This window comes from Gossypium hirsutum, chromosome A07 (genome assembly GCF_007990345.1).
Source record: "Gossypium hirsutum isolate 1008001.06 chromosome A07, Gossypium_hirsutum_v2.1, whole genome shotgun sequence".
NCBI classification, from domain to species: domain Eukaryota; kingdom Viridiplantae; phylum Streptophyta; class Magnoliopsida; order Malvales; family Malvaceae; genus Gossypium; species Gossypium hirsutum.
In genome coordinates, this window is record NC_053430.1 from 17,779,541 (window position 1) to 17,793,314 (window position 13,774).

At 30.0% G+C, this 13,774-nt stretch overlaps 1 protein-coding gene across 2 annotated transcripts; it reads right to left on the reverse strand.

Moving 5' to 3' along the window:
- Positions 1-51: 51 nt before the first annotated feature.
- LOC107960019 (ras-related protein Rab11C) lies at positions 52-2,882 on the reverse strand. Of its 2 annotated transcripts, none has more exons than XM_016896220.2 (3): positions 2,659-2,882; positions 2,362-2,578; positions 52-747 (listed from the first exon to the last, which is right to left on the reverse strand). In XM_016896220.2, the coding sequence occupies exons 2-3, from the start codon at positions 2,524-2,526 to the stop codon at positions 262-264; spliced, it is 651 nt and encodes a 216-aa protein (XP_016751709.2). In that variant the 5' UTR covers positions 2,527-2,578; positions 2,659-2,882; the 3' UTR covers positions 52-261. The 2 variants fall into 2 exon arrangements, with proteins under 2 accessions (XP_016751709.2, XP_016751710.2); XM_016896221.2 differs by having other exon boundaries at positions 2,788-2,825.
- Positions 2,883-13,774: the final 10,892 nt, after the last annotated feature.

A 13,774-nucleotide genomic window follows, 5' to 3' on the forward strand; every position in this document is an offset into this window, starting at 1 on the left:
CATACATTGTCGGGGAGATTTTGTCATGTTGAAAATTATAGGGAGAGCAAGTATAAAAGGAGACACACTTTTATTACAAGTGACTTGTCAAAAAAATGAAATCAATTTCGTAAAAATAAGTAATCTAAAAGACTCTCTCAAAGCTAAACATTTGAATAGAAAAAAGAAAGGAAAAAAAACAAGGGGTTTAGAAAGAAGAATAATAAAGAAATGATAAGGCCTGCTAGCTAGCAAATATAACCTATCACCTTTTTTATTTATTTATGTAGAGCAGCATCCTTTCTTGGTGTTTCCTGATGCATCAGCAACATTAATGGTAGTTCCTTGCCCGGGAAGCTTGGTGGTAGCCGCTGCTTCCTGGGCTGCCAATGCCTTTTTACACATGATATGATAGATCTCAGTCAATACAGTTTGGAATGCCTTCTCAATGTTGGTTGCTTCCAGCGCAGACGTCTCGAGAAATGAAAGACCTTCCTTCTCGGCCAAACCATGACCATCCACCTCAGAAACAGCTCGAAGATGATTCAGGTCAGATTTATTTCCAGCCATCATGACGACAATGTTAGAATCGGCGTGTTCCCTCAATTCACGCAGCCACCTTTGAACATTATCAAAGGTTTGCCTCTTTGTTATGTCGTAGACAAGAAGTGCACCAACAGCTCCTCTGTAGTAAGCGCTAGTTATAGCTCGATATCTCTCCTGACCTGCCGTGTCCCAAATCTGTGCCTTCACAGTCTTTCCCTCCACCTATATTATCAAATAGAAAATAAATTAATCGCAAAATACAAACCAGACCAGAAGCCTACCAGACTGCATCTAATTATTTAGATTCGAATGAATGTTATATACGGTATGCTTAATTTATTTTTAAAATTTCCAAGGATCATCTTGACAATTAACCATATTCAATTACTTTAAGAAAAACCAAGAATCTAGGTGGCACAAACAATTAACAGAGAATCAAAAGAGGTTTAAAAAATCTATATGACAGGCTGACAAACACAATAGATTGTCTTTTTATCAAATGTGTAGAATAGATATTGGATTCAATTACTTTAGGAAAAACCAAGAATCTAGGTGGCATAAACAATTAACAGAGAATCGAATGCGGTTTAATAAATTTAATATGACAGGCTGACAAACACAAAAAGTTATTAAATTGTCCTCTTTATTTTTTTTCAAAATCAAATACACAGCTATGTCATGGGCCTACAAAAAACAACAATCTTTTTTGAAAGCAACAATGTACTCTCTAATATTGAAAATAGGATAAAACAGCATAAAAACAGCTTGGATTAAGTACATAATTTTTCATTTTCAAAAGGATTTTTTTTTCAGTTTAATAAAATAATATGCCAACATAGATAGAAAATGGTTTTCTCACTATCATAGAAATCTTCTACTCCTTCCAACTACTAGTAATAATAATAACAGAAATAATAGTAATAATAACCTTCCTAGGTAAAAACAACTCTCCGTTCTCTCTCAATTTTGATATTGAATAAATTGACCACCTTCAAAAAAATCAAAGCAATTTAATGCCTATCGATTTCTAAAGCAAGCAACTAAGAACAATTAATCACAACTTAAATGTTTTTCGTCAATTTAACACAAATATGACTTATATAATAATATTTTTAGCTCTTATAATTTACACATTCTATCAATTTAGTCATGATTTAACAAATTTAGCCTACAATATTTTTGTAAATGTGTAAATGTTGGGGCTAAATTTGTTATCATACCAATCAAAATTATGCACTATTGACAAAAGACATTAGCACCATGATTAATTACCCTTAATTGCTCACTTTCAAAATTGACAGGAGTAAATTGCTCCAAATTTTTTTTTGTAAGGGACTAATTTACTCAATTTTAAAATTGAGAGGGATTGGACATGTCTTTTTACCACCTTTATACTTACATACTCTCGAACATTTACCTGTAGAATTTTTGTTTCTAAATATAGAAATGGAAAAATCAACAGAAATCACCTATAAGCTTTCAACTTTCAATGTAAAATCAAATAACGCGAAAACGCCTCGATGAGCATTTTGTTTTCCTTGCATTGCTTCCAAGCTAAAATCAGAGTGCAAGAGAACGGGATCGGAATCGTCAAGTAATAATAGTGATTTTTTTTCTTTTCATATGCTAATAATTATCCAGATAATTAACAAAAGATCTCGCAGTCAACTTAATCATGCAAAAAATTCCAAATATAAATCAGATCAGAAGTATTTAAACACACGTTAAAGTATCAAAGGTAAAGAGAATTATATAAGGTAAAAATTTAGAAACTTCGATAACTATTGATTTTTCGACATGAAAAATAAACATATATGAAGATGAATCAAAGAGAACCTGGAGAGTTCTGGTAGCGAACTCGACGCCGATAGTGGATTTTGAGTCCAAACAAAACTCGTTTCTGGTGAATCTAGAGAGAATATTCGATTTTCCAACTCCAGAATCGCCGATCAACACAATCTTGAAAAGGTAATCGTACTCGTGATCTACTCTATGCGCCATTCCAAATTTCTCACTTTCTGTTTCTCTCTATCTTGTCTCTCCTTTCCCAAACCTGCAAGATCCCAAAAAAAAAATCAGCCAAAAGAGATGGAGCAAAAACAAAGAGAGAGATCTGGAACCGTTTGAACTTACTCGAAATGGATAGATCGAGAAGAGAAATTTCTCAAAGTAAAAAATTTGATAATTTTAGAGAAACTATACTGAAAATTTTCAGGGAAAAAAGATTAAACGAATGAGAGAAAAGGTTAAAAAAACTACTACCACTGGAGAAGGTGGGAAAGGGGGAGCTTTTATTTTGATTTCTGAAACGGGCAAAGATTAAATATTGAGCTAAATTGTTTGAGGGTCCCTCTATTATGTTATTTTATGAATTTAATCTCTATATATCCAAATATGTATTTTCAATTATTAAATTATTTTTTAATTCAAACAAATAATTTAACATAGTTTACTTTTGCGACACATGCTTACAGTCACATCTCCTTTGCAACGAGTGTCTAAGCCGAATATGATGTTAAAGGTGTAATTGAGTCGAGCTCAACTAGATATTTAGCTCGAGTTTGATCAAAAATTTATTTTTAAGTTTGAGCTCAAATTTAATTTAATTCGTTTATTAATTTTTATATTCAAGTTTAAACTTGAACTTAAGCTCGAGCTTGAGCTCAACTTAATTATTTAACATGACGGGTATAATCTAGACACTTTTATTATTTAATGTGTTTATGCATCCTTTTCTTATTAAAAATATATATACGTCTTGCCATTCTTTGTACCGTTGAATAAATATTAGACCATTTTTTTTCTTTTTCATCATTTTTAAAATATGAAAAGAATGTATAAATGTAAAGAAATGTAAAGATATATAATATTTCACGTTATCACAAAAAAAAACTTAAATCTTAGAATTGAATATATACATATTAAAAAATAAAAATCTAAAAATATTAAATAATAACAAAGGAACCAAATTCACAAATAATACGTAACATACAGAACTTTCATAAAATTCAAACTTAAATATTATGAATTTATATTTTAGGATAAATACTTTTTTTATCACTCAATTATAAATTTTTTAATTTGGTCATCCAATTATTTTTTTTGTCACTTAATTATTGTTATTTTTAAATTTAGTCATCCAACTAATCGAGATTGTTGTTAAATCTCTTATGAGAGAATGACATGACAGTTAAAAAATTAATATAATAACAAATTTTTAAAATTTACCTTTATATCAAGATTGTTGTTAAATCTCTTATGAGAGAAAGACATGACAGTTAAAAAATTAATATAATAATAAATTCTTAAAATTTACCTTTATCTTCCGCTTCCCCACCTCTATTTCTATCGTTGTCTCCACCACTACCTCCACCTTTCTCCAAAAGGAAGTGCTTACAACTGGTTGCTCCGTTGTACGATTAGCAATTTTGGTTTGCTGTTTGCGGCCATTTCAACATATCTCAAGCTTTTCTTGTAATGTACAGCCAACGAGGAGTAAAGCTGAGAATTTTGCAGGGATACTTTATTCTAGCTTGGTGAAAGGTAAAATTAACTTATCTAAGAGATGCAACATTGCTCAGTATGTAATTTCAAAATTTAAGAATTGAATTGAGTTTCAAAAAAAAAAAACGACATCTATTAAATTGTCCATTGTGGTTATATTTACATTTTTTCACCAGATGCCCCTGAAAAATCTATTTGTTAAGCTCTGACTTTATGTTCTTGTGGAGTATAAAGGTGGTAAATTTTAAGGATTAAATTGAGATTATTTTTAAATTTTAAAAATTAATTTTTTAAAATTATAATTAAATTAATATAATATATAATATATAAAAATTAAATTTATTATTATATTAATTTTTTAATTATCTTATCATCTTTCGGTTAGAAATTTATCGTCACTTAAATGTAAATGAACTAAAAAATAATCTCAATTAATTGAGTAATTAAATTAAAAAAATAATTAGATAACTAAATTAAAACTATAGTTAAGTCAACATTGGTGTACTTTACCCTCCATTTTATTACAATTTTCTGCATTTGTGAGGGACTGAATTTTTAAAGTTCAAACGGTGTCGTATGATGTGGCAATTTTGTGAAAAAGTCAAATTTGAAAGGTCAAAAATGTGTAAGAGCAGGCTGGCAGGGTGATTTGATTTGAGTGACAGAGGATATTCGATCCCTTTTGTTCTTTTCTGGAGCTTCAATCTGGTGCGGCGTGCACTAAAATCCTTAATGTTTTTGTAAATAATTTCATAGTCCAAGTATCGTCTGATTAAATCACGATTGGATTGATATCTCTTCATGGTATATATCTGTTAATTGAATCTTGCTATCAATGAACAAAAGAAAAAAAAAATGTCGCTATCATGTCTTCATTGTTTATTTAATTCATGTGATGAACGGCATCAAGATTCCTTTGTTATATGATTGGGATATAATGAGTTTAGTTTGTAATTTTGTTATTTAACCAAAAAAACGATATTATTTTGTTAGCAAAGATGATGTTAAGAAAAATATTTTATTGAAATAAAGATTTATGTTAAAAAGTAAAAAACTTTTATTATTAATAATTCTATATTTGTTTCTATTTAATCTTATTATTAGCTTTTTTTAATAAAAATAATTAATTATTTTGACAACGATGATTCGAACTCAAGTTACTTTTATAAATGATGAACATCGGTAAATATACTCTAACATGAGATTCAAATAATTAGATATTTTGATTCATAATTATTTATTATTTTAATTTCATTAATAATTTTCAAATTAAACATTTTTATGAATTAATATTATCAATCTTTCAACACATTTGAAGTACATGTTACAACTTTTGTCAAACACTAAGAAGACGTTTGATTTGATGGAAAGTTCTTACTTTTTAAGGAATTTAATTAGTTGGTGTTGCAAATACATTAGAAAAATAAACAGTAATGTAAAATATTGATTTAAATCACAAGATCGAACCAAAACAATATAGATATATATATATAATCTGAAAAATAGAAAATGGAAATAAAACTAGATCGAAATTGTATACCCATAGGTAGGCAGAAGTCTGACTTGTAGTTGAGGCCTATTTTCACAGCTTTCTTGAGATAGATTCGTCCTCTCCTTTGATGCTGGAGAAACGTTGATCGATTGTCTCCTAGAATACAATAACGAAATGAACACAGCTGTAGCACGGCTACAATGATCAATGAATTGTAGCCTAGCTTTCTTCTATCATCGAAGACAGGTTCGAAATATGCAGGGAAAAGATCTCGATTTTTTTCTTTGTAGGAAAAATAGAGAAAACTCAGTGTGTATTTTCTTCTGCAAATTACTTTGGTTTAAATAAAATATTCAAAAGGAAAGAACTTTTGGAAATTTTGATTAATAGAGCCATTAACGTCCGTGAATTAATGAGCCATTAAAAACCCAAATTAACGTATGAATTAAAAGAGCCATTAAACTTAATTTAATATTTGTCCTTTTAATTCCAAACAAAATTTGAACAGATAAGCTCTGCTAAGGAATAATAAAATTACATATTGGGATAAAATAATTATAGGCCTAGAAGGGCCCGACTGGTCCAGACATTTCGCGTCGCCCACGACTATACGAGTGCACACCCAACCCCAGCGAGTTTGGATTTGCCCCTTGCGCGTGAGGGAGAACATTAGCTTAGTCATTCAATAATCATTAAGTTGGTTCATATATATAAACATATTCCACACTTGATATCTAACCAATTAAGCTTTCCATTTTCCTCAACATAATTCACAAGTGGCTTACTTTGAGCATCAATTTCTCATTCATCACTCAACCATTTTGATCATATGATATACTGTTGTAAAGGTCTCATGGGGTAGAATATAAAACCATAATTTTATGATTCAAATATCCACCTATACTAATCGAGAATATGTCTCAAAACTTCCAAAAATCTATTTTTTCCAACAGTTAGAAAGAAATTTCAATGTTTGATACGAAAAAAATTAATTTACTTCCTTGGGAATGTAAATTCCATTAGAAGTTACTTTCTCACAAATAATGGAAAGTTCTTGAGCTTTCATTCCTATCTATTATTCTAGTTCTCAATGCATTTTTTCTATCTACTTTCCTATTCTAAAGCTTAAGAACTTATTATCGTAGAAAGAGAATTGAGTCAATTTCTATAAGTTTGTGGACCTTTAAAAGGTATGCAACTCATTGAGATGGTGTTCTAGAAGTCTTGGAAGGTAATTGCATCAAAATCGTATGCACTAAGTGGCATGCAAGTTCACCTTAAGGCAAATGGTTCAATCATTGATAACAACGTTAAGTTCTCGCTTCTTCAAATCTATTCTTAACAAACAAGTCTGTTATTTGCAGTAAGTTCATTATTACTATTATTATTTTATTTCGACTTCAACAAAGTTTACAGATATTGGAGTTTGATTTCTTTCTTTCTAGGTTGAGAGCTTTTCTCTTTAGTATGAAATTCATAATCTCTTCTTAGTCGTAGCTTTATCATTTGTTCTTTAGTCACAACATGATTTTTAGGGAAAATGACATGTTATCCTCGATTTTTTGAGGAAAAGCTATAACATGTTATTTTCTAATTTTGGAAAAGAACAATATTATGTTATTCCCTAATTTTTTGAGAAAAGCATAGCATGCTCTTCTAATTTATTCTTTTAGGGGAAACTAATGGCATTTTATTCTTAAACTTAAGGCAAATGCTCTTTTAATTTTTTGAGAAAAGCATAGCATGCTCTTCTAATTTATTCTTCTAAAAAGTTTTTTTTTTATAAAAAAGTAACATATGCTCTTTCCCACTTTTAGAGAAAAGTAATAACATGTTATTCCCGAAATTTTTAAAAGAAACAATGTCATGTTATTATCAACTTTTTCCTGATATCTCGATAAATATATAAGAAAAGCAACATGTTTTGACAAACACTTTGTAACATCCCTTGCCCAGTCCGATCGTCAAACTTGAGCTATAGGAGGTTACCACACAAAACTTGAATATTTTAGACATAAATGGCGAACCATGCTGCGAACTAATAAATGATGGATCGCTTTAGCATATTGATCAGCTATGCCCAATATTTCAGATGGTTAAATTGCGGATCATTCCGCGAACACAACTTTAGAAAAAGTATGGTAGACTATTCCGCGGATACCCCACACTGCGAAAAGTCTTGCAGAACTTAAAATGCGAAACGTAATAAAACTAAACTTCATATTTATTATCATATATTATGAAAACTCAAAATAATCACCTTCAAATTTTAATAAGCTTGTTTAAAAATAACCAAATGACTATATACATGCCACTTGGACCAACTCAATTGAACAAGAAGTCTATCACAATTTCTGGTATATAGTGTGTACTTCTTGTTGACCTGATCAACGCATTTTGTGTGCTCAAAATCTACAAGGTAAAGACAATCTAGGTGTAGGTATTTATAATACTTAGTAAGTTCATACAAGCTCAAAAGTTTACTTACCTCACATAATGATTATATGATAATTTAATACGCAAACATAATTTAGCTATCAGTAAGGTAAGTGTATATACTTCATCACATACAATATATCGAGTTTATAGTATGATACATTAACACTTTTCATATCCAACTCATTCTTATAACCTTTACTTTCTCTTTGTTATCTAACTTACCAATTTCACATGTTTTGTATTATTCGATGAACAGTGTAAAAGAACTCAGAACAGAGGAGCGCTTCACATTAAAGGCTCGTTCGAGCTAAACACATACAGAGGTATTAGGTTAACCATCTAGACTAAACCTTTATCGACATAATGAAAGCCTGGTTAAGGCTCTATATACATGTAAGGTTATCAGTCTAGTCTAAACCTTTAAAACAACATCAAATTATCAGTTCAGGCTAAATTTGTGCTAGATGTATCTTTAAGTCCGCATCAAATGCTAGATCTCGAAATCATTAGGAAATAACATGTAACCATGTGTTTGATTCTTTTACTAAGTTTATTGAGATGATGCCATTTTGCATTTCCATTCACATTCTTTCATAACATAATTCAATATTTCTCCTCTATATATTTAGCAACTAATCTACTTGCCAAATTTTCAATTATACCATTTAAGAACAAAAAGGAAAGAAAGTTAAATAATGTTCATATTGTATGAACTTACTTGACGAAATGGTAACACACCACAATAAAGTCTACTTAACAACTTTTCCTTTCCCACGATCTTCTATTGGCAGATTCAAGTCTTGATCTATAACATAATTTTAATTCAATTTTTCTCAACCAGTATCATTCATTAGCTTGTAAAACTTATAAGTCATTTCAGTTCTGTCGCTCAAAATTCCCTTAAGCCTAACATGTTATACAACTGAGCTCTTTAATAACATAGTTTATAGAAATTTCAAACTGGTTTCGCAATATCTAAACTTAAGCCTTGATATTTGAAACTAATAATTTTCATTTTATCAAGTGATCCCTTTTCATAGCTTCATTTCTAATTTGGTCATTTAACACTACAACTTCAAGCATTCAACAATGATAATATCATGAAATCCTTAATAGTTTTAGAAACTAACACTATCGTTAGCTAGATTGAAATACAACAATCTCAAAAACATAAAATTCATGCACAAATGATTCCATTTAACTTAACATGCAATAGCACAAAACTTGACCGACTTTCCTAGCTCAACAAAGAAGAAAAATAGTGATGGAGAGGATGAAGAAAAGAAAATGAACTGTCTCCTTCCATCCACTATAATGCGGTATATACATGTCTAATGTAATTATTAATTATGTTTAACATCATTACGGGTAAGGTAAACCAACACTAGTCCGACCACTAATTTTGAAAATGGTTGAATTGTCAATTCCATCCCTAATTGATTAACATACTACCACTAGCGAAAGAAATCCTTAACGATTAACTTTTACCACATTTACAATTGTTGGAAAATATGCCCAAATTGTAGTAAACATGTAATTGTTTTCTATGTATTTGAATGATGAATAAATAAAGTTAACTTTACATTTCACTATTATGTCTTTTGTGTTTGTGTCTTTCATGTTTTGTATGCATAGCCAAATTATAACAAGAAAATATTAACTCATTGATTGTCTAAGTTCAAACTGATTATAAGTGGTACTGTAAGAACATTTACATTGCGAGAAATACAACTTACTTCAGTAGATAATCTAAATGAGTCCGTAATTCCACAAAAGAATCAAAGTGAGTATTTGATTCAAATACTTGGAAGGATTATTATGTTATCTACAATTCCAATTAAGGAGATGGGTAGTCTTGGCTATCAAAGCAGTTGACTCCACGGGTAGAGACATAAATGTATTCATTGGAAAAATGATACATTGGATTGGACCCAAATGGAATTAATTCTGAATTCGTTTGTGAATTAATTTATTTGTGACGTTCATAATGTGGTTTACCTAAATCCTGAGTTAGTCATTAACCATGAGTATGTAACTCATGTGCTTTGATATAAGTGGAGGCTTATGCTCTAAAGATGATTGAACCTATAGCCTGTATGTTGGGTAAATGAGTTGTTTATAGCATGACTTTACTAGCAGCAATGGAATTCATAGCAGGATTAAAAAGTTAACGATATACTCTTATTGGCATTATGTGGATTAATAAATATGGAAAGTGGCCACGAGTTACTTATTCTTGAACAAGTAATTTATCACAATCATTTGTTGACATTGATCATATTAATAATTAAGAAGACACAATGGTGACAATGGGATAAATAGGATTGTATTGAGTGAACGAATTTAAATCAAAGGAATCAAGGATGTCATATGAGGGTAACACACACATGACAAGGTCACTGGACAAAGCAGTTGGATGAATTGCTTTCATAAAAAGTATGCAATAAGGAGTTTTCAATCATAGTACTTCTTTTGGACTAACTTCATGATTAAGTAAATTGCGAATTATCGTAACAGTGCTTCTAGACTTAATTGCAATGACTAGAGCCTAATTCTTTATGCCCAATTAGTCCTTTTTCTAGCTTAACAAAAGCTCGATTGGACTGTATTTGAATCAGAAGGAAATTCTGCAACTTTGGAAATAATTTAATTGAGTCGATTTTTTCGATGTGGAATTAAATTGGGCAGTTGTGAGGAATTGTTCAACTAGATAATTTGATAAAATAATTTTAAAAAAATTAATTTTGGAAAATCTCATTGATATTTGAGAAAATTAATTTTGGTTAAGCAAAATCAAATAAATCAAATTAATTAAAATAAATACAATATTTTTGGAAATTAATTTTCAAGTCTGATAATTGACCTAATAGGTAATTGAATTTGAAAATTAGACCTGAGATTGAAAATTGGGCCTAAGAACCCAAAACCGAGACCGAGGCCCAAAACTGATCGAATCAGGCTTGGCATATAAAATTGGGTTGACGATCCATTCGATAGCTGGACCAGACCAGTTGGGCTGTCACTAGGCTTGGATCTAACCGGCAATAGCCAAATCAACTCGGGGTATCGTAAGGGTGTTGCACTTGCGATTGCACCACCGGACACGATGATGCAGGCAACGCAATGATGACATTCCGGTAACCTACGAGTGGTCCTTCGGCGGTTAAGCAATGAAGGAATAACACTCCTACTAAGACTTTATCGGATAATTTGATTTCAAATTAACTATTTCAAAAATAATATTATTTTAATAAGATTTAATAGTAAATTAAATTTAATATTTACCTTATAGATAAATTTTAGATTAAATTTAATATTAAAATAATAGAATATTTATCTTGATAAGGATTATATTAATTTAATATTAAAGTGGTCAAGTTTAATCATAGTTGAACTATCTAAACTCTCCCTATATAAAGAGAGTCACGAGTCACTATTTTTCACATGCTTGAATTCAAGAGAAAGTTATAGAGAAAAAGTTATAGAGAAAAAGTTCTCTAACATAGTATCGTACTAGAACACCCCTTTCTACATGCATTTCGAACAACATCATCAATTATTATTAACAACTTAGCATGCTCATTTGTTGACAATCTTTTCCCCTTTTTGGTAAAAATAACAAAGAGGTTTCTCTTTACAAGATTTAACTTCAAAAGCAAAAGACTCCCCCAAGGAGAATGCATCGCCACCTAACATGCTTAAAAACTCCCCCATCATCTTGGGTTATAAACATGTATGCTTATTCACCAATTATTTGACCAAGTATATCTCAAATTATAAAGGATTTATAAAGCATGATCAAAGTGCATAACTAGCCAACAAGACATCAAGTTTGAAACAAATTCAAACACGTAATACCAAGATTAAAAGTTTGATTAAACTATTATGAATTAATAATATGGTGATTATTATGAATTAATGCCAAATTGTTTGATTAAATTGTTTGAAATAGTTTGAGTTTCTTTGGCAACGTAATGTGCATCACACATTCACATCTGAAGACCGGATCAGGTATGGGATGTCATAAGAAAAACTTAACAAAGCAATCGAAAGAGACACTTTAAAAAACCCTCTCAATATATGATAACCAATCCTTTTTATAGGCTACCACAATAAATCTTCAACAACATTTAGATAGGCTTGAAATACTCAATTAATGGTTGAATTTATCTCTTGAATTATCTCCAATAATTATCTCATAAAGTCATTTATATGCAACTATTCCATTAGCTTCAAATATACTTAAAAGATAAGGATATGATAAGGAAATGGTTTGCTTTCAATCAATCACTTCTATTTCTTCTCCCATTCGAAAATAAAGTCCGTCAGTCAAGTAAAAATAATTTTTCACTTTAATTTAAGAATCATTTGTTGGTAAAAATCTAACTAAGATGAACCAAGTAAATAACGCTAACAAACTTATTGTACTTTAACTGTCTAAATTTGTTGTCCTAAGTGGTGTTCAAATAATGGATGAAACAAGAATGCAATAGGTAGTTAAAGTCCCAACAATAAATGATATACTACTATGTAAAATAATAACATAGTATATAATTTTCAAGGACCCTATTTTAGCCAGTGTTAGAGATTGTGATTTCAAAGCCGGATTCCATAGAATGAGTTAATTGGATTATTAATTAAGAAGTTGTCATGTCAAGTATGAAATTATAATATTGATATATTTAGTGATTAAATATAGAAAATTGTTAATTATAGTATAAAGACTAGAATGTAAAGTGGTTGCACAAGTGAGATGTGATTAAGGTAATGCATGATGCCTCAAGTAGCAATTGAACCAAGGACCTTGATTAATGCGTGAGGCCTTAAGTGGTTGCACAATTATGTTATGTTAGACCATGGCCATTGGATTAATCTTAATTAAGGTTAATTAAGTTTATAATTATATATAACAAGTTATTGGGAGAGAGAACTAATCACCATATTCTTCCTTTAATTGTTTTTGTCCATAGCTAAGAAAGAAAATAAAAGTTTAAGTGTTTTCCTAGCCATCGTCGTCCAAAAATATACCAAGGTAAGGAAGCGTTCTTTCACAGTTTTTATGGATTCATAATATTTTAAGCTTGGCATGTTCAACCCAACCATTAGATTTTTCTATTGTGAAGTTTTGTTTAAGTTGCTATTGTTGAATTCATGGTGAAATAGAAGCTTGGAAATCATAGAATGATGTGAACTAAGCTTAGTTTATGTTAAGAGCATGTTAGAAATGTAGTGGAAAGTATTGATTTAAGCTTAATTTGAGTTTAAGTTACATGGTTATTTATGTGTAATTAGGTACCAATATGTAAAGAATGAAAGCTTTGGAAATAAATGTTATGAATTGATAGTTTGAGGTCCTTAGTGAATAAATATGAAATTAGATTTAGCTACGATTAAGTAGATTGTGAAATACAAACATTTCTAACAATAAGGTTCAAAAAAGGACATAATTGTAAAGTATGCATTCATGCTAGATTGTTGATAATGCTTTTGTTGCATGTGAACTAATACTATTTTCTAATTGGATTATTGATCGTAGCTAAAGATGAGCCAAAACTTCAAAGGTGAAAGGAAAATAGAAGGCGATAGACAAGTCCTTTTCAGTTTATTTTTTCATAATTTTCTTTCAATTCATAGCTTATTAAGTGGTAAATTGAATAAGATAATCCTAATGCTTTGTCTTATGAATGTTAATGTAACAACCCATTTTTCAGTAGTATCGAAAATGGCAGTTTTTAAACCCCATTTCCGATGTTCAAGTTCGTAAATATTAGTACTTAATATTTACAAGGTTAGTATTAAATTTTATTAAAATTT